Here is an 18,762-nt window from a genome sequence, read left to right as displayed (position 1 = left end):
GCTCTGACCCAGCAAATGTCACCACTCCCTTATTTGGTGGTGAGCTGGCTCCCAGTCCACTTCTTCCCCACCTCCTGGATTCTAGAGTGGAAGTGTGGAGGAGAGCAGGGTGGGGGTTAGCGTGTCAGAGATGAGGTCAGGACTGCAAGTTATCACATGGAATCCACTGGTTCATGCTCTTTGCCTTTTGCCCAACTACTAGGTTGTGTCACGTCAAGATTTCACAGATGAACCAATGGGGAGGAAGAGGCATTTCATGCACTGTCATAAATGTAGATTTTGCAGAATGACAAAGGTTAAAAATAGGCCCTTTGATGGTGGTGGTGCTTTGTTTTTTTTAAAATGTAAAGGGCATAGTGGAGAAGGAAGAGATAAGAGTTCTTCCTCAAGATCATTCGTGATTAAGCCCTTTTGCAAGCTGAGTTAGATAGATCAGTGGCTCCCAAGTTGTGGGTTGTGAAACTGGCAAGTTGATAGCTGACAAGAAAAATATATTGAGCCCTATGAAAACGAATTGCTGCATGGGGGGGGGGGAGAAGAGTGGAAGTTGCTTTGGAGTAAACGTGCAGAGAGCGGTGGCTACACAGCTGCAACTGACGCAGGCTGTGAGCTGGGAGTGAGTGAGTGCCAGGGCGTGTAATGGGACTCCTTGCAAGTAAACCTTCGCAGCATCACGCTGCAGCTTTGCTTCAGTCCCATCTCTGGCCTCCAGGTGCGTCCACTGCTGCTTTCCCACATTCCCGGCATATTTAAAGCCATTTCTGCCCAACGTTGCGTATACGCAACAGGGGCCGGTGGGCAGGGCAGAAATGTTAATCTGCCTTGATTAAGCAATTAAGGAACAGCAACTGAATGACATGCGGCTCCCCCTGGGGGCGAGGAAGGGCCATTGGCTCCCCTCTCAGCCAGTGAGCAGGTCCCAGGTCAATGGGTGTCGCTGGCTCTTCTCTGGCCAATTGAATCAGCCCTGGATTGGATTGGATGGCTTTGGCCAATCCATCACTCCTAGCCTTCCGCGTCGCCTTGGCGTCGCCCAGCAACCGTCTCCTAGCAACGAGAGACGCTCTGCTGGTACCCAAGGAGTTCCCTGGACCACCAAGAGGAGGCACGTGCCTCAGCTGCAGCTCAGGGGCTATGGCTGAGCTCAGCGCCTCTGCTGCCTTCTGGGAACACCTGCGGAGGCTCTGCCTGCACCAGTTTCCCTGCGGGATCGGGAGCTGGGTAAGAAAGCCCTCCCCCTTCATCACTCTGCAGTGGCACAGGAGGCTCTAGAAGCCCCCCCCCCCCACATGCAGCTCTTGTCTTCCCTCCCTCCCTTGCTGGATATCAAAATAAGGCTGTGGTCCCCATCATGCCAACCTTCAAGCAAACCCTTTCAAAACCACTAGGACAGTGGTTCCCAAGCTGTGGGCTGGGACCCACTGGTGGGTCACGACCTGATTTTTGGTGAGTCGCCAAAGGGTGATAGAAAGATCACTAATTGCTGTATGCCCTGAGGCTATAAAAATCAGGGTTTTTAGCTGCCTGCAAAGAATTAGTAGCTACTGTAATTACCCTACAAAGAGCTCAGCTCCTGCAGTTTGCATGATAGCTGCAAATTTTCCCTGCAAGGAGCTGATCTCCTGAAGTTTGCAAGCATGTGTAAATATAGGGAGATAAATGTTTGAGAGTCTTTTTTCTGGTCATTATTTCTTATAAATAAAATATTATTTCTTTGTAGACCTCCTTTATTTTAAAGTATGATAAACCTAGTGTTGTTTAAAAAAGTGGGTCCTGGTGCTAAACATTTTGGGAACCACTATACTAGGACCTTCCTTCAGAGAAAGCATGTTTAGGATGGGAGCGTTCATGCAGAAGGAAGCTGTTACTTCTCTTTCAGAAATTTAATGTGCAGAAGAGTGATCATCTCTGACTTCTTGGGGCACCTCTCTTGGATTTCACATCTCATACAGAAATTTTTACACTCTCTTTCCTGTTTTCTGTCCTACACAGAATAAATCCCGTTTCTCAGCAAGGAAGACCAAAGTTCCCTGTGGCTTTGTCAAGCAACAGATACGCACATCTGCCCGCAATGGAACTGTGCCTCCCAATGAAGAAACTGCAGAGTCTCTAACAGAATTTTTGAGAAATCTTGGCTCCCCGTGGGCCATGCCACCCGATTACAGCCCTGAGGATCAGCACCTGAAGGAACTGGCGATTCAGTCTCCAAAGATCATTCAGGACAGTTTCATCTTCTCCTATTTCAAGTCACTCAGAATAGTAAACAAAAATGTGAGTGGCCAAGAGGTATAGTGATCATTTGTGGTGGTGGGGAGTGTCAGGGGAGAAGATGCTTATGGTATTAGAGCAGGGGTGGGCAAACTTTCAACTTTAGGGATCCTGGACCTTTAGTGATTGTATAGAAGAGGGAATTTCAGCAGGTGCAGCTTGTCATCTCACAGATGACAAGCTGCACCTGCTGAAATTCTATCTCCTGTACAATTGTTAAAGGTCCAGGATCCCTAAAGTTTGAATGTTGCCCACCCCTGTATTAGAGGGATGTCTAGGGAACTGCCTTGGTCTTTGTGATCTTTTTGGTGTCACTTTGCCTCAAAGTTTTAGTGTTCTCTATGTGCAGACGAGATCCAGCGCTCACCTTCTTGTCTTAGGTCTTTAGGACCTTTAGGATATGTTCAGATGGGACCAGACAGCAACAGGTTCTTTAAAATACCTGATTGATTTGCACATTTATCTTACTCTTTGAGGAAAATGCATATACATTTGGACTGCCATGGTGTAGAATTTTTGGGTCTGGAATGTGCACAGTCCTGGCCGTTGCAAACCATATGCTTTTAATTAAACATATGTTATACTATATTTTTATTGTTTTACTGGCTTGATTTTTTAAATTATTGTACTGTGTGTTTTATTGTGAGATGCCTCAAATCTTCCAAGAGTAAGACAGGGTATACATCTTAAAATAAACCAAGAAATTGTGTAGTTTTACCTGCCTTGTGCACTGGTTCACTTCTTTGAGTCAGCTGCAGATAATTATTCTGCTAGTGGATTTGCATCAGGAGAGGGTGATTGGGTGGCCCTTGGGTGCACACTGACTATTTAATATATCTTTTGTTTACTCTCTCAGGTAAATGAAATTGATGCTGATTTGTTAAAATTTCCCAACCTGGAAGAGCTCATACTGAGTGCAAATCACATCAGCAAAATCAACTCCACCAATCTCCCTCCAACACTAAAGGTAAATATAAGAAAAAAAGGCAACTAAGGCTGCAATCCTAACCACACTTTCCTGAGAGTAAGCCCCATAGAACAAAATAGGACTTACTTCTGAGTAGACCTGGTTAGGATTGTGCCCTAAGGTTGTAATATTATGCATGCTTTCTTGTGAATAATGTTCATATTGAACAGCAGGTTGCACTTCACCTCTTCGGTACATCTTTGTGCCAGGATCACTCGCATCAATTGAATTTCTCTGTGTGTAAGAAGGTGGCAACCATAGGAGGAGGAGGCGGGTTTAAATTCCATCTAATACATCCCATCAAGTACATGCCTTGAACACATCAGTGTCTCTCTCTTGACTTCAAGTGGTGGTTTCCCCCCCCTTCCTTTTTAGGTGCTGGAACTTTGTGGCAATGAAATAGACAGCTTGGATGACCTCTGCACTCTCCCTCCTCCCGAACTCCAACATCTGGGCCTGGGCCACAATTCTCAGCTTGGCTCATCTGAGGAAAATTATCTCACAGACACTTTCTGGTAACTGTTGTGCAGAGACATGGTCACCCTGGTGTTTTGAACCCTAGTTTTTTCTAGGGAACCTGAAAACGTTTGCTACTCCGTCTTGCTCCTCTGTTTTCTGAAATCACTTTTATTGTTAACTAGGGAAAGTCCTATGAAACTTCCTGGCAGGCAGTGTTGTACATTAAAGTGCAGGCCTGGTGCTTGCTCTCTTGATTTCCCTTTGCTTCTTGGACTGCCGACCCCAAATAACACCATGTTTCAAAATAACACAGCTGCAGTGTGTGAAATGGCAGGTCATGCGCTGTGTGTTGCCTGTGTGTTCATATGGCTGCATTGATAAGCATTTGATACATCCACTTGCTCATTTTGAGGGTGCTAGAGACTTGGGGTAGGGAAGGTGGCAAGTCGAACCCTGAGAAATGACCAGCCAAGCTCCCTGTAAGAAAAAAAATGCAATGAGGTACATATAGGGGCAATGATTTTGCAAGGGCAGAGACCAGGAGTTGAGGCAGGTTCAGCCCAAGCTGAACTCCAATTTTACCCTCCTGTGGAGGGCAACTCCATTGCCTCCTCCCTCCTTTACCTCCTCTGCTTTCTGTTCTGTGTAATTAGGGGCAACTAGAGGGTATGGGAACCCTCTATGGTCTCACTAAATATTGTTTTTTAAACATTTTATTGACTTGTTGCTTTTTAGGCCAAACCTCGTCTCTCTTGACTTGAGTTATAATAATTTTACCAACTTGCTAAGCCTTCTGTCCAAGCTACTGACATTGAAGAAGCTCCGCGTCCTTGTGCTTCAGGGTAACCCGTTAGCTCTGCTTCCTGGCTACCGAGGATTTACCATAGACAGCCTGCCAAAACTGTGCGCCCTTGATGATGTGCTCATAACGCCTGACGAAAGGCACAATTTCTTAGGTCTGGTTAGAAATCCAGGTGAGGCTTCCTCGTTAAAAGAATCTTGCAGCCACAATAAGTTCTAATGACCAAAATACCCCAAATACAAGAGGGAACGAATCCTTTTGCAGGACCAACTAATATTCAAAATGCTGCAGAAAAGGCTGTTTTGAAACTAAGCCTGTGTGTATTCTGCAATTTCTCTTTCACTTTGGATGGTTCCTCTGACTGTCTATGCCCTAAAAAGAGTCCTTTTTCAGATCTTACAAGTCAGCAAGGTGTGTTGGACTGTATGCACCCCAAAATTTCAACCTTCTATATGTTTTGGAAGTATCCGTGATATTGATATTCCCTTCCCTGAAGCTTGGGCATTGTGTAGGGAGTTTGCTATATGTTCACTGAGGAATATTGGGGGATAAAGCCTATGTGGCGATGAGAGGGAAACAGGAAAAGGTGAAGACCAAGGTGAAAAGCTGAGCACCTATTCTAGAGTATATAGACAAATCTTGGCAATATAAGAACATGAGAATAGCCCCACTGGATCAGGCCATAGGTCCATCTAGTCCAGCTTCCTGTATCTCACAGCAGCCCACCAAATGCCCCAGGGAGCACACCAGATAACAAGAGACCTCATCCTGGTGCCCTCCCTTGCATCTTGCATTCTGACATAGCCCATTTCTAAAATCAATATACATATTTAAAAGATATGTATTTTGAGGCATGATCCAGGTTCCTGGACGTTGCACAGAGTACCACAGAAGACGTGGATTGAGTGACCTCTTGTGGTCAAGTTGCAAAAGTCCCCTTTAGTAACGGTCTAGATAAGAACATGGAATTCAGGCTGAGACTAAAAGTTCACAGGGTGAATGAAATGCCTGTTTTTTAGAGGGCCAGTCCAAGAAGCTGTTCAGGCACCTCAGACTGTGCACCCCACAGGGCCAAATGCTGCTCACCCTGACCTGGCAGATGACAAGCTATCCTTTTTGCCTATCCTGCTCCCTGGAGGGGATATCAAGATCAAGAGAGGAACTGTGGGCAGTGGGAACTCCCTCCCACTAGTCTTCCACCTGAAGCAGCCTTGCGGATGGTCTGGCCCTGGGTCTGGTTGGCTGGCTGGTCCTCACTGTTTTTGCTACCCTGGGGCCAATTAAAATGTTGTCCTTCTTCCCAATAGCCTAAAAATAGCATATGAAAGGGTAAAAGATACATGCTATTTTTACGCTTAATTTCAGTAACTTAAATATATGATTGTGGTCCATGTCAGCTTATGTAGGCTAAATACACTCTGAACCCTGCTTACCATCACTAGCTTAAGTGAGAGCTTCCATTTCACCCTTCCCCTCCCAAGACCTTTACAGAACCAGGTTAGGGGATCCTTGTTTGATTGAGTGACTTCTGTTTTGCTAAACCTATTAAAGCCAACAGTAAATTCTGTCCACAGGGCTAGCGATTCACTTTAAAATGGACCGTTATAATGCCATGTTTTGTATCATCCTTTTTCAGAGCTTGTAGGGCACAAAACCAATCTCTTAGTCACCATTGGCAAAATCAGAGGTGTCCCAAATCCTATTGGCCCAGAGGAACCGGAGAGTGGCCCTGAGTCTCCTATAATCACCTACAGCTACTACGTGACGTATGAATTTGCCAGAGGCGAAACAATTGAAGAACTGGAAACGGACAAGGTACACTTTAAAAAAAAAAAAAAGAAAGACATAAGCTGCCATATTAAAATCCTAGTTATCAGTAATGACTGAATTTGGCAAAGAACATTAGGAGACTTTTGTTTCAGGTTGTGGTACCCCAGCAAAGTCCAGTTTCAACTGTAACAAATGCTGAAAGTCCATCAGCAGGCACAGAAGAAGGAGGAGGAAGCAAAGAGCCCTCACCTGTGGATGACGCACTGCTTAAACCAGAGTCACCTTCAGAGACAGGTAGGTAATCTATTTTCATATAGGCTCGATGCTGACCAAGTGGTGACATGAACAAGGGAGAATGTGCTGACCTCAGGCTGCCACGCTGTTCTTTCCCACTTCCTCATTCTGGTCCCTGCTGTCACTACTTTACCTTTCTAAACGGTTGAGCACTGGAAGTGGGGCACTTGGCTTAGGGAGAGGAGTGGTGGTGACGACATGGGTAACAAGGGGGTAGTAAGGTGCTGTGAACAGACATGCGCCCTCTGCTCGCAACAGCACATTGGCAGAGTGGCCCTGACAAATTTAACATCCCAATAGCGTCAAGTGAAATCCAGATTTGCCCCGTCTGCTATAAGACCTCCTCCTACTGACCACATCCTTCTGCCAACTGAATTAGGTGGAATTTTTGTCTGCTTCAGGAGCCCTCTTTGTTTGTTCTTATGGAGGGCTCCCAAATCACTGGACCTTCTGGATGAAATTAATCTAGGCTGTTTTGTTCTGAAGATGTGCTTTCTTTAAACCCGCCTCCCTTTCTCCCACTTAGCAAATGTTCACTCCACCCTCCGAAAGCCCTGGGCTGAGACCATAGAGTGTGATTACAGAAAGAAACATGTAACTGAGGACCTGGTTGCACTGAAAGCGTATCTTCTCGCTGGAACAACAGTGGCAGTTGTGGAGGAGAAGGTAGTGTATTCTGTGACACTGTGTATGGTGTTCTCTCTTTGTGGGACAGAAATACCTAGGCTGAGATTTGGGTAAAGTCTTGGAAGTGTTGCAAGAACAGGTCTGCCCAAGTCTCTCGCTTTAGGCTGTGAGTTGGCAACCTTCAGTCTAGAAATACTATGGTATCACGCTCTGAATGGTGGTTCTGGAACAGCATCTAGTGTGGCTGAAAAGGCCAATTCGGGAGTGACAATCCCTTCCACACTGGGAGCAAGTGCAGTCTGTCCCTGGTCTGTCTCCCTGGCTATGGGCCTTCCTTCTTTGCCTCTTTGCCTCAGTCTGTTGGCCAAGTGTCTTTTCAAACTGGGAAAGGCCATGCTGCACAGCCTGCCTCCAAGTGGAGGCAAGAATCTTTAGGCAAGAATTTAACGCTTTAGGCAAGAATCTTAATATTAATGTCACTTTTTCACCTTTTTATTTTTTAAATACTGATCTCCCAACATCACTTTTTTTGCCTGCTACATTCTTCTGTGTTACCTAGGCCGTGATTGGTAATTAAGTTGAGGTGAGTTGCCTCAAGGAATAAACATCACCTTCTAAACAGAAACAATATTATTGGCAATAAAAGTGAATTGCCCCCATTGCTAGGCTGAACCTCCTGGATCAAAACTTAAAAAATAGCTGAGCTCCTCTTCAAGGTTTAATATTTGCTTGAAGGGTAACTGTTAAATAGCTCATCTGTAAAGTCTTGGAAGTGCAGTTCGTAAAACTGTAGATGTGAACTATCTAGCTGTTCAGGTTTAACAAAAGTTCATAAGGAATACTTATTAAAATCCTTTACTAGCAACAACTAGAATTTATAGAGATTTCAGGATCATGATTCAACTTTAAAACCATGGCAATACAAAGAGTTTGCTTTTAGATTCCATGGAGGAATATTGTACATCCAAAGAATGTCTCTGTTGGCAAGCTTCAGTCTCGAAAGACTCTGGTATAGCGCTCTGAATGGTGGTTCTGGAACAGTGTCTAGTGTGGCTGAAAAGGCCAATTCGGGAGTGACAATCCCTTCCACACTGGGAGCAAGTGCAGTCTGTCCCTGGTCTGTCTCCCTGGCTATGGGCCTCCCTACTTTGCCTGTTTGCCTCAGTCTGTTGGCCAAGTGTCTCTTCAAACTGGGAAAGGCCATGCTGCACAGCCTGCCTCCAAGCGGGCCGCTCAGAGGCCAGGGTTTCCCACCTGTTGAGGTCCACTCCTAAGGCCTTCAGATCCCTCTTGCAGATGTCCTTGTATCGCAGCTGTGGTCTACCTGTAGGGCGCTTTCCTTGCACGAGTTCTCCATAGAGGAGATCCTTTGGGATCCGGCCATCATCCTTTCTCACGGCAAGACCGAGCCAACGCATGTCTCTGTTTCAGCAGTGCATACGTGCTAGGGATTCCAGCACGTTCCAGGACTGTGTTTAGCATATCCAAAGAATATGCAAGTACTAAAATGGCTGTCTTGGAATTTTGTTTTTATTTGTGTGAGTAAACTGAGAAGAATGAGAGTGGAGATTTCAAATTCATGGGGAAGACTGAGATTTTTAAATGTTGGCAGATACAAAGCAACATGAAAAACGCCTCCCTTTTTGTATTCTTAAATTCCAGCTTAACCAGGATTCTGGCCTTTCACAGCTCTGCTCTCAATCTCTCTCTCTCTCTCTCTCTCTCTCTCTCTCTCTCTCTCTCTCTCTTTTGCCAGGTCGTATCTTGGCCCATAATAGACACCCCAGTTGAAAGCCCAGGCAAAAAAGGAAAGGGAAAGGGGGACAAAGGAAAAGCAGACAAAGGAAAGACAGACAAAGGGAAAAAAGATAAAGAAGAGAAGGGGAAAGCAGAGAAAGGGAAAACAAAAGATGGTGGAAAGGTAACTTTGTTTTTCTCCATTTGTAAACGTTAAGGAAAATATTTATAAATTTCTATAGCAATGGTATTTAACATTAACCTCAACAACTAAGGCCTGAATCCTAACCCACTTTCCAGCACTGTTATAGCTGTGCCAATGGAACATGTGTTGCATCCTGCAGTTGGATGGCACCCAATGGATTGTGTGTGTGTGTGGGGGGGGGGAGAGGAATGACATGATCCTAGCCCCTTCTCTCTAAAGGCATTTGGAAGTTGGCAGAAAATGTCTGAATTTATAGAAATAATTCAATTAAATGGAAAAGAGTACTTTTTAAATTAGAAATTCTAGGCTATGTGTATAAGGGGTATATGAAACATAAATGAATTTTGTGTTTAGACCTGGACCCCCATCCCCAAGATCTCTAAGAACATAAGAACAGCCCCACTGGATCAGGCCATAGGTCCATCTAGTCCAGCTTCCTGTATCTCACAGCAGCCCACCAAATGCCCCAGGGAGCACACCAGATAACAAGAGACCTCATCCTGGTGCCCTCCCTTGCATCTGGCCTTCTGACTTAACCCATTTCCAAAATCAGGAGGTTGAGCATACACATCATGGCTTGTACCCCGTAATGGATTTTTCCTCCAGAAACTTGCCCAATCCCTTTTTAAAGGCGTCCAGGCCAGATGCCGTCACCACATCCTGTGGCAAGGAGTTCCACAGACCAACCACATGCTGTGTAAAGAAATATTTTCTCTTGTCTGTTCTAACTCTCCCAACACTCAATTTTAGTGGATGTCCCCTGGTTCTGGTGTTATGTGAGAGTGTAAAGAGCATCTCCCTATCCACTCTGTCCATCCCCTGCATAATTTCTCATTATGTATATGCAAATACTCTGAAATATGGAAAAAACCGATATCCAAAACGCTTCTAATCCCAAGCACTTCTGATAAAGGATGCCCAACCTGTAAAGATTGCACTGGGTGACCTTCTTAAAGATTAGGGGTCCCCCCATGTTTCATAAATAACAAATGAAATCAAGAATTACAAATTGAAACCGTGAAATCGATTAGCAGTTCTGCTGCATTCATGATTAAAAGTGTTGGGTGTCTGAGTTCGAACTATGTTTTCAGGCTGGTGCCATTGTTGAGAGAACTTGGTGAATGACAAATAGACCAGGATGTTCTCTGATACTTCAATGTCTCCATAAAGGGTGGCAATAAGAAGAAGAAAAAGTCCCCCTCGCCTGAGCTCCGAAGTGACCCCCCAATCTTGACCACTCTGGGTTCTGTCCATGTGAACCTAGAAAGCTTTCTAGCTGGGGCGCAGCTGCTGGAGACCGTGTGCAACTTTGGTGTCCTGATCACAGAGATGAGCGCTCCACCCCCGTCTCCAAAAGAGAAGGTACCTAAGTGTGTTGAAGAGTTTGTGTCGAACACCACCAAGCACCCACTCACACTTCCCATCTAGACACAAAGGCAAAAGAGGGCAGTCGTATGGAGACCATTCACACCTGGAGGGGCTTTAAAAGCAACAATTGATGGACTTGGCGCTGATGCCATGTTGTGTCATAACTTGGCCACCTTTGGACAGGAATCACTGTCAGACCTAAGTTTACCAAGGCTATTCACCCTGAACTATTAGCCAATCCTTTTTAAACTTAATGGGGCTTACTTCTGAGTAGACATGCCTAGGATTGTACTCTATAAGAACCATAAAGGAAGGTGGGCTGAGACTGCTGCCTTCCACTAATAAAAAAAATTGAATATATGACTCATGCCCCCTGAGCGCTCCGTGGGTTGCTGGGTGCTCCGTGGCCTGCATTGGAAGCCCCATGACATCTCCTTCCAGCTCTCTGGTGGTGCATTGGGTGCTCCCATTATGACAGATACTGGGGGTTCCAGGGTCAGTCCAGCCAAGCAGGTTCTTGACCAATCCTCAACCCCTGCTGGAGAGCACGAAAGTCTGCCATAAGCCAGCAATAAAATCCTCATTTTTATGACTCTGTCAACTTGTCCAAATGGTTTAACAGGCTATGGAGGAGTACCTAATCTGTGAAAAGCTTGTGCAGTTTAGTTCTGACTTTTCCACATATTTGCCCACTTCCTGTGAAAAGCGCAAACTTTTTATCTCTCTGCAGGATGGCAAAAAGGGTGCGAAAAAGGACAAAAAATCCAGAGCTGGGAGTGAGACGAGTACGATAGCCAGGAAAAGCACATCTCCTGCCAAAGGTAGTAGTAAGAGAGTCTGCGGTGACTGTGTGTCCTGCGTGACTGCATTTGAGGCTTGTCAGGTTGGCTGCATCCAAAGCCGTGAAATTTCTGAGGCAGGAACCTTGTGACATAAGCCTTTATATCACTTGAAAAATGGGGGGGGGGATCTGGTACTAGGGAACAACAGTAAAAGGGGAATTCCAGTGGGAACCTCTGAGAGGGCTGGAGGTCAGCCATTGCTGCTTGTCTGCCTGAGAAAAAAAGCAAAAACCAGGAGAAACAGGCTTGTTTTTGTCACACCTCATGGACGTGTGCCCCCATCAACATCCAACCATCTTCTCTGAGCTGTGCAAAACAGTGGAATTTTTCATACCTAAAAGGGCAGAAGCCCCCTTACCTGACGCTGCCTGCCCTTGTGCAAGTATTTCACTTCTCTCTCGGGGGCCAGGAATCGGTTTTTGTTTTGTCAAGATATTGGCAAATCCATCAGGCTGCCATTTATGCGCTCTTGTTGGTTTGGGTTTCTTATTTTATGTTTTTCAACTTGTGAACCAGTTTGCATCAATGGTGTGTGTTTTTTAAATGTGGTATATAAATACCTTCAGTGAATTAACAGGCTATACTAGCTAACCAGATTTTATCTCAGTGGGTGGAGTTCCTTGTCCAGGAGAACAGGCTCTTGTTGCTTCAAGGATGTGTCCTCCTGCTCTCAGTCTGCACTAATGAGGTTTACCTGTGAGAACTTCTGAGTGAACTGGGGGCCTTTATTGGTTAATTAGCTGCGGCCAGATCACTGCAACATTCTGCTGCCTTTAATGACTCCCTAGAACTGCTGCCTGAGGCATAGGGCTTGCCTGCCAATGGCTTGGCAAGGACCGTTCGTTGTTGGCAACCTTCAGTCTCGAAAGACTCTGGTATCGCGCTCTGAAAGGTGGTTCTGGAACAGTGTCTAGTGTGGCTGAAAAGGCCAATGCGGGAGTGGCAATCCCTTCCACACTGGGAGCAAGTGCAGTCTGTCCCTGGTCTGTCTCCCTGGCTACGGGCCTTCCTTCTTTGCCTCTTAGCCTCAGACTGTTGGCCAAGTGTCTCTTCAAACTGGGAAAGGCCATGCTGCACAGCCTGCCTCCAAGCGGGCTGCTCAGAGGCCAGGGTTTCCCACTTGTTGAGGTCCACTCCTAAGGCCTTCAGATCCCTCTTGCAGATGTCCTTGTATCGCAGCTGTGGTCTACCTGTAGGGCGCTTTCCTTGCACGAGTTCTCCATAGAGGAGATCCTTTGGGATCCGGCCATCATCCATTCTCACGACATGACCGAGCCAACGCAGGCGTCTCTGTTTCAGCAGTGCATACATGCAGGGGATTCTTACCTATTCATCACCCCCAGCAAGTCCACTTGCTTGATTCTTGGGCTGAGAGTAGTGGCTCTTATCTCAAGAGATGTTTGCCCTTAGCTTGGCTGGCTCTTGGCCAAGCTGAGGGTGGTTGCTGGTGACTTATTCCCTCTGGGCCCCCTTGCGCCTGGGGACCACAGCACAGGAACATGTGTGAGTGACTGGAAAATTGGCTGGCACACAGGCCACATTCAGACAAGAATCATCCAACTTCTATCTCTTCCCACCAAGCCTTCAGGCTGGTAGAGCTTCAGGATCCAGTGAGAAAAGGCAGCATGCCCTTTTGATGTGGGGGGGAGGATGCATGTACCCTACCTCCAGGCAGCAAGCAGATATGCTAGCTTAGTCATGCTGGAGGGTTGGGCTGGGGCTGCTGAGGCAGCTACCTCACCAGCCTCATGGGGGGGGGGGGTGGTCAGCCTAAGTCTTCTCCTTCCTGCACACCAGAACATCCCATGTCTTGTTCCATCATTCTTGTAAGTCACTAGCAGTCATCATCCCCCAAGGCTGATCCCGACACCGGGTGGTGCCACCAAACGCCAAAACACATTTACTCCGTTTAGTGACGCCAGCCTGGTGACAAATATTTGCTTGCCAGTCCACGCGGGCAGACGTAATATATTTTTAATCAATGCTTTCTTGCTTCTGGCTTTCCACAGAGCTGATTACAATATTTACCTGGGAGGAAAGTATTTGTTTCTTATCAGCAATAGCAGACCCTTTTCATCTGGAGCATTGCTGAGTCAGGGCAGGGTTGACTTTGCGATAAATATCTGAATTAATCAGAGAGGGTGTGTGTGTGTACACAGTGGAGAGAAAAATGTTAATACTTTGCCATTAATTAAATCAGAGATATTTTCATATGGAGACGTTTCATTCATCAGCTTGCAGAAGGGAGATGGTTTTGTTCACAGTCATTCAGAAAAAAAGCTAAAAAGTTGTAGCTATAACTGCTGTTCCTGAAACGACTATCTTTACCCTGAACCACTTGGGGATGTTTAAATATAACTGTGCACTGCTCACTCACTGCATCAAAGCGACCCAAAATCATGTGACTGAGTAGACTCGGGTGACGCACACACTGCAAAAATAAAAATATTTGAGGGCTATCCTGGGTTTATCTAAATCTGTACCATACTCTGCATTATGTTTGGAGACCGGACAATCGCTCTTAGTATCAAGAGCATGGCTTTTAACCTTACGCTATTGGCTCCAATTACATTATAACGTGAAACCAGGCAGTCTCCTATCCAGGATGCTATCTGAGTCTGGTTCTTCTAAATGGTATAGCCAAATTAAATCAAAAATCGAATCAATTGGTTTTTCATTGGACTTTTTAAGTTTCTATCCAGTCCCTGAAGTTTATCAAAGGGTAAAGCAAAGAATGCTAGACATTGAGGCACAAAACCTCTTTGAACTTGCTTCTAGAATTTGCTCCCCTCTTAATTTCTCTATCCCGCTAAAGTATGGGCAAATGGCTCCTTATCTGAGTAATAATAATAATAATATACAGTATTTATATACCGCCTTTCTTGGTCTTTATTCAAGACTTTATTCAAGGCGGTTTACATAGGCGGGCTTATTAAATCCACACAGGGATTTTTACAAATTGAAAGAAGGTTCTTTCTTTCAAGAACCACTACATTCAAGGTGTTACACTCCGATCTGGTTTAACATTCTGGCCTCCATCCTCCCACGCTCCGAGCAGATGGAACAGCTCAGCTGCAGCTTGCCAGCTGCTTCAAGGTCGCACAGTGCTGGTGGCCTCGAACTGGCAACCTTGTGGATGTTAATCTTCAGGCAATGGAGGCTCTACCCTCTAGACCAGACCTCCTGCCCATGTATTCTGATCAACCCCTCTGAACGTCGTGCAAGATTCAATGTGTTTCCATCCAAGGTCACAGAAGGCAGATATAGGCAAATACCATATAAAGAACGCCTCTTCCCTTGTAATTTGGGAAATGTTGAATCAATCATACACATTCTTTTTTTATTGTCCTCGGCACACTAGATCCCGCCACACTTACATGACTCCACTTCTCGGCAAAATGACTGGGCTTTCGGATGAGGCAAAACTGAAGTGTCTCCTAAATGACTGCTCACCAGATGTGCTAGAGGGAATTTCTAAATTTTTACTTTTGGTGATTTCCAAGCCTTCTTAATGTAATTTGTCAAAAATGTTGATATTTTATGTTGAACTGTAAATGTTTTATTAGTAATTTAGTATCTTAACTCCGTTTTTGATAAACGGGATTAGGACTAATTATGTTTGCTTTTATGATTTCTCTATCTATGCATAATAAAGGTTTATTCATTCATTCATAAAAATATTTGAGGAAAGTGGAGCTTGTGGTTGAAAACAAAAGAAGCGAAACCTGACAAATCCTGCTTCTCAGTCAGCAGTGATGTTTGCAAAAAGCACCTTCCTCTGGTGCTGGGGTCAGAAAGACCCAACTGAAGCCATACATTTAATCTGAAGACAATCAGATGTGTTTCACTCCAATTTAGTATGGAAATATGAAATTATGTCAGGGTATTATTTGTGCAGGGATCCAACTATGCATTGATGGTATCCGGAGTGTATGACAACTCTCTCAGCCCAATCCTAACTGAAGGAAGCACCAGTGGAACCCAGATTTCCACCGCTGGGATGGCTGCTGCAAAAACACCATAAAGCAGTTTGTGGACGTGCAAGCAGCTGGCACATCACCAGAAAGGCTAGAATCTTCCTGTGTGTGCCAGCAGATTGATGGACACCTGCTGGTGGAGATCAACCTGTGCAGGGGGTAGGCAGATTGGACCCAGGAGGGGGGGGCGAGTTTGGCAGTAATGCACACCAAATCCTGACCCTCTTCCCAGATCAGCGCAGACTTGCATCAGTGATATCGCTGGTGCAGGTCCAGGTTGACCTGTTGTGGCTGCTGGGTTTACTCAGGGGCAAGGGAACAAATGTCCCTTCACCCTGTGGAGACTTCCAGCAGCCAAAAATCCCATGCAGGATGCAGCAGATGCCACACCAGTGCTGCTGCAGCATCACGCAGGGATTCCGGTAGGGTTGAGCTGTCAGTGATCATTCTTAGCAGTTGCTTTGTGCATCTTAGTTACACATAGAATTGTCATGGACAGGAACTCCTTGCATTTCATGGCTGTTTGGCCACACTGTTTTTAGCTCCAGCTGAGGATGATTTTACCTCTCACATCTGCGCTGGAGCAAATGAAAGTTGCTGCCGCAAGAAATCTGTTACGTCTTCAAGATGCTAGAAGACTCTTTGTTGTTTTGCTGTGACGCACCCCTTCCTGTCTATGTAGCCTCCTGATAATGTACTTGTCCAGCCCCCAGTTGCTGTGGAGGATTCAGGGCATATGGGATGACACAGGTTAGGGAAAAGGGGCTTACAAAGGGTTTAAATGCACTTTTGGGGTGAGTTATGCCCTGTGGTGCACAGGAGGGTGAATACACGCAACTGAAAAATGTTTCTCTCTTCGTGCAGGCAAAGGGAAAAAGACGGACTTTGTCGGGCCAGAACTCCTACAGAGCCAGCCCATCCCTTTGACAGTGGAATTCCAAGTGCAGCGATTCATGTGGAAGTCGGCCTCACAAATCCTAATAAAGCGGAATGCCTCTGATTAAGCTCTCTGTGAGTAGCCTAGGCTTTGCTTCCTTAAAAAGCGCATCAGAAGTACCGGGTGCAAATTGTGTTGTAGGCCGAACGGAGGCTTAAATGCAGGAGGGTTGTCATGTCTTCAGCACCTGCCCATCCTTGGTCTGGCATTGCGGAGGTCTGCTGTTTTGCTCCTCCTGTGGATGGGTGAGAAGCTTGGGGTAGCTTCACAGCACGAGGCTATGGAGGACGTCCAGTGTGTAGAAAACCACAACTTCACCAGATGGTGCTGCCTTGGGACATTTGACCCAGTGCTCACACTGGGTCCGATCCTACCCAGTTTTCCAGTGCCGGTGCAGCTGGGTCAATGGGGTGTGCACTGCATCCTGTGGTGGGAGGCAGTCACAGAGGTCTCCTCAAGGTATGGGAACATGTGTTCCCTTACTCTGGGGCTGCGTTGTGGCTGCACCGGTGCTTGAAAGTTGGATAGGATTGGGCCCAGGCAGAACACACCTGGGCTGCTGCCTTTCATGCATACTTCACTTTCCACCACTGAGGTAGGTGGGGGGAAGAAGAGCTTCTCCCCCTCCTTGGCTGGGGCGATGAGAAGCCCTCCAAGTACCACAAGAGACACCCCTCACCCAGGGTGACCAGATACAAGAGAGGGCAGACAGTGCCTCTGCTGTACCTCAGAGAAGGTGCAGGTGCAGCTCCACAGGGAAGGCTTTTTGAAGCTGTACCTGCAGAAAACTCCCTCTTCTCTGCAATGGTTAGAGCAGAGATTTTCAACCTTTTTCATCTCACGGCACACTGGCACTGAAATGGTCAAGGCACACGACACCGTCAGGTTTTTGACAATTGCCAAGGCACGCAGTGCTGCCAGTGGGGGGCTCACATCCCCCCTTGGCCCTACTAACGAATGACCTTCTCCCAAAATCCTGCGGCACACCTGTGGACTACTCGCGGCACACCAGTGTGCCACAAGGGCTGGGTTAGAGGTAGAGGCCCTTTGCCTGGGTGCAGTGCAGGCAGGAGGGGCGTGTGTGTGTGTGTGTGTGTGGCTGGGATGCAGGCTGCGCCCCCCGTTGCCATGGCGACCCCGGCCGGGGCTCCCCGGAGCGGCGCGCGCCTGGTCCCTCCAGCTGAGCCGCCTCTCCCGTGAAGCCGGCGGGGCGCGGAAGGCGAGAGGCGGAGGGCCGGGGAGGGCGGCAGGGAACCCTCGGGGCTGCCAGGAACGCAGCGGCGGGAGGAGGAGGAGGAGGCGCTGCTGCTGCTCCTGCAGGGAAGGTGAGGATGGGCTTGCCCGGCTGGGGCACTGCCCCCCCCGGGTGGGGGAGGATGCCTTGGAGGCGGGGGGGGGCGCAGCAGGAGACCAGCCTGGCAGGCACGCTGGCAGTTCTCTTCCACCGCCCTTTGGCTGCTGCAGCCTGTCCCTTGTGCACCTTCCCGGGCTGCTTTCAGCCCTTCCAGGTGCACCTGCACCACAGGGATCTGCACAACGTGGGCTGGGCAGAAATGGGCTCTAATGTCTTTGGGGCAAAAAAAGGAGGATAGGAAGGAAAGGTGCAATTCAGAGCCCAGTTCTGCAGGCGCATTCTGGGGGACGGAGACCTGCTGGGGTCCCCCCCACCCCAGGGTGCAGTCCAAGACGCCCTGAATGCCTCTTGCACCAGACAAAGCAGATCTGGGTTGCAGCTGTGTGCACAGGTGCCTGAGAATAAGACCCATGAAACTGAAGCTGTGAGAAGGACAGGCAAGTTGCAGCAGAAAGGCTGTGGGCTTGGCTGGCCCGGTGGTCACAGCCTCCCTTTTCCCTTTGTGTAGCTCTCTGCTGACCAGTCTGGAGAGTTGGGTGTAAAATCCCTGATCTTCCCTCGGGGTTGGAGATTTCAAGGAGCTCGGGTGTAGATTCGCACTGGTGCCTGCCATCTGCGGCTGGTGGGGTGCAGAGGCGACTGGCTCTGTCTCCGTGCACTTGAGACAACACTTTGCGCCTGACTCCATCTGGTGAATGTTGAAGTTGTGCTGTAAAGAGCAGAGCAGGTCCCGCAAGCCTGAAGTCTGTCCACGGTGACCACATCCTAATTTTGGCACCCAGAGCTTGCACGCTAGCTCAGAGCCGGGACGCAAGTCGAGTGAGTGTTTGTGGGGGTGTTTTTGAGTGGCTTGGGGGTTACTTTAATCTTCCAAGGACCATGTCTCCTCTCATAGTGCTTCCTTACCCCACAGAGATCAATAGCATGGGGCACAGATTTCTCTGGCCTTACCCTAGTGTTGATCTATTAGTGTTGACCCTCAAGGTGGTGCAGTTGTGAGACTGTTTAGAACAGAACCAGGGATTCCACTGTAAAGCTCCCTGGGTGATTCCTCCCAGTCTAATATAAATATACCTTTCAGGATTGTTGGGAAGATAAGACAGGGAAGGACAGAATCCTGTTTGCTGTTAGAGGCTTCTTGGGGGAAGGTGGGAT

The 18,762-nt window shown here is 47.2% G+C and overlaps 1 protein-coding gene across 1 annotated transcript; it reads left to right on the top strand.

Annotated features, from left to right (window-relative positions):
- The first annotated feature begins 981 nt into the window (after positions 1-981).
- LRRC43 (leucine rich repeat containing 43) lies at positions 982-16,320 on the top strand. Its single transcript, XM_066609996.1, has 12 exons — positions 982-1,221; positions 1,993-2,271; positions 3,125-3,235; positions 3,611-3,750; positions 4,430-4,668; positions 6,133-6,311; positions 6,419-6,560; positions 7,087-7,238; positions 8,944-9,108; positions 10,300-10,491; positions 11,228-11,318; positions 16,181-16,320. Exons 1-12 carry the CDS (start codon positions 982-984, stop codon positions 16,318-16,320), a joined length of 2,070 nt encoding a protein of 689 aa, XP_066466093.1.
- Positions 16,321-18,762: the final 2,442 nt, after the last annotated feature.

Source organism: Tiliqua scincoides, chromosome 14, assembly GCF_035046505.1.
Source record: "Tiliqua scincoides isolate rTilSci1 chromosome 14, rTilSci1.hap2, whole genome shotgun sequence".
Taxonomy (NCBI): domain Eukaryota; kingdom Metazoa; phylum Chordata; class Lepidosauria; order Squamata; family Scincidae; genus Tiliqua; species Tiliqua scincoides.
The sequence above is the reverse complement of the archived record's forward strand: the minus strand, read 5'-3'. Positions and strand labels throughout refer to the sequence as shown.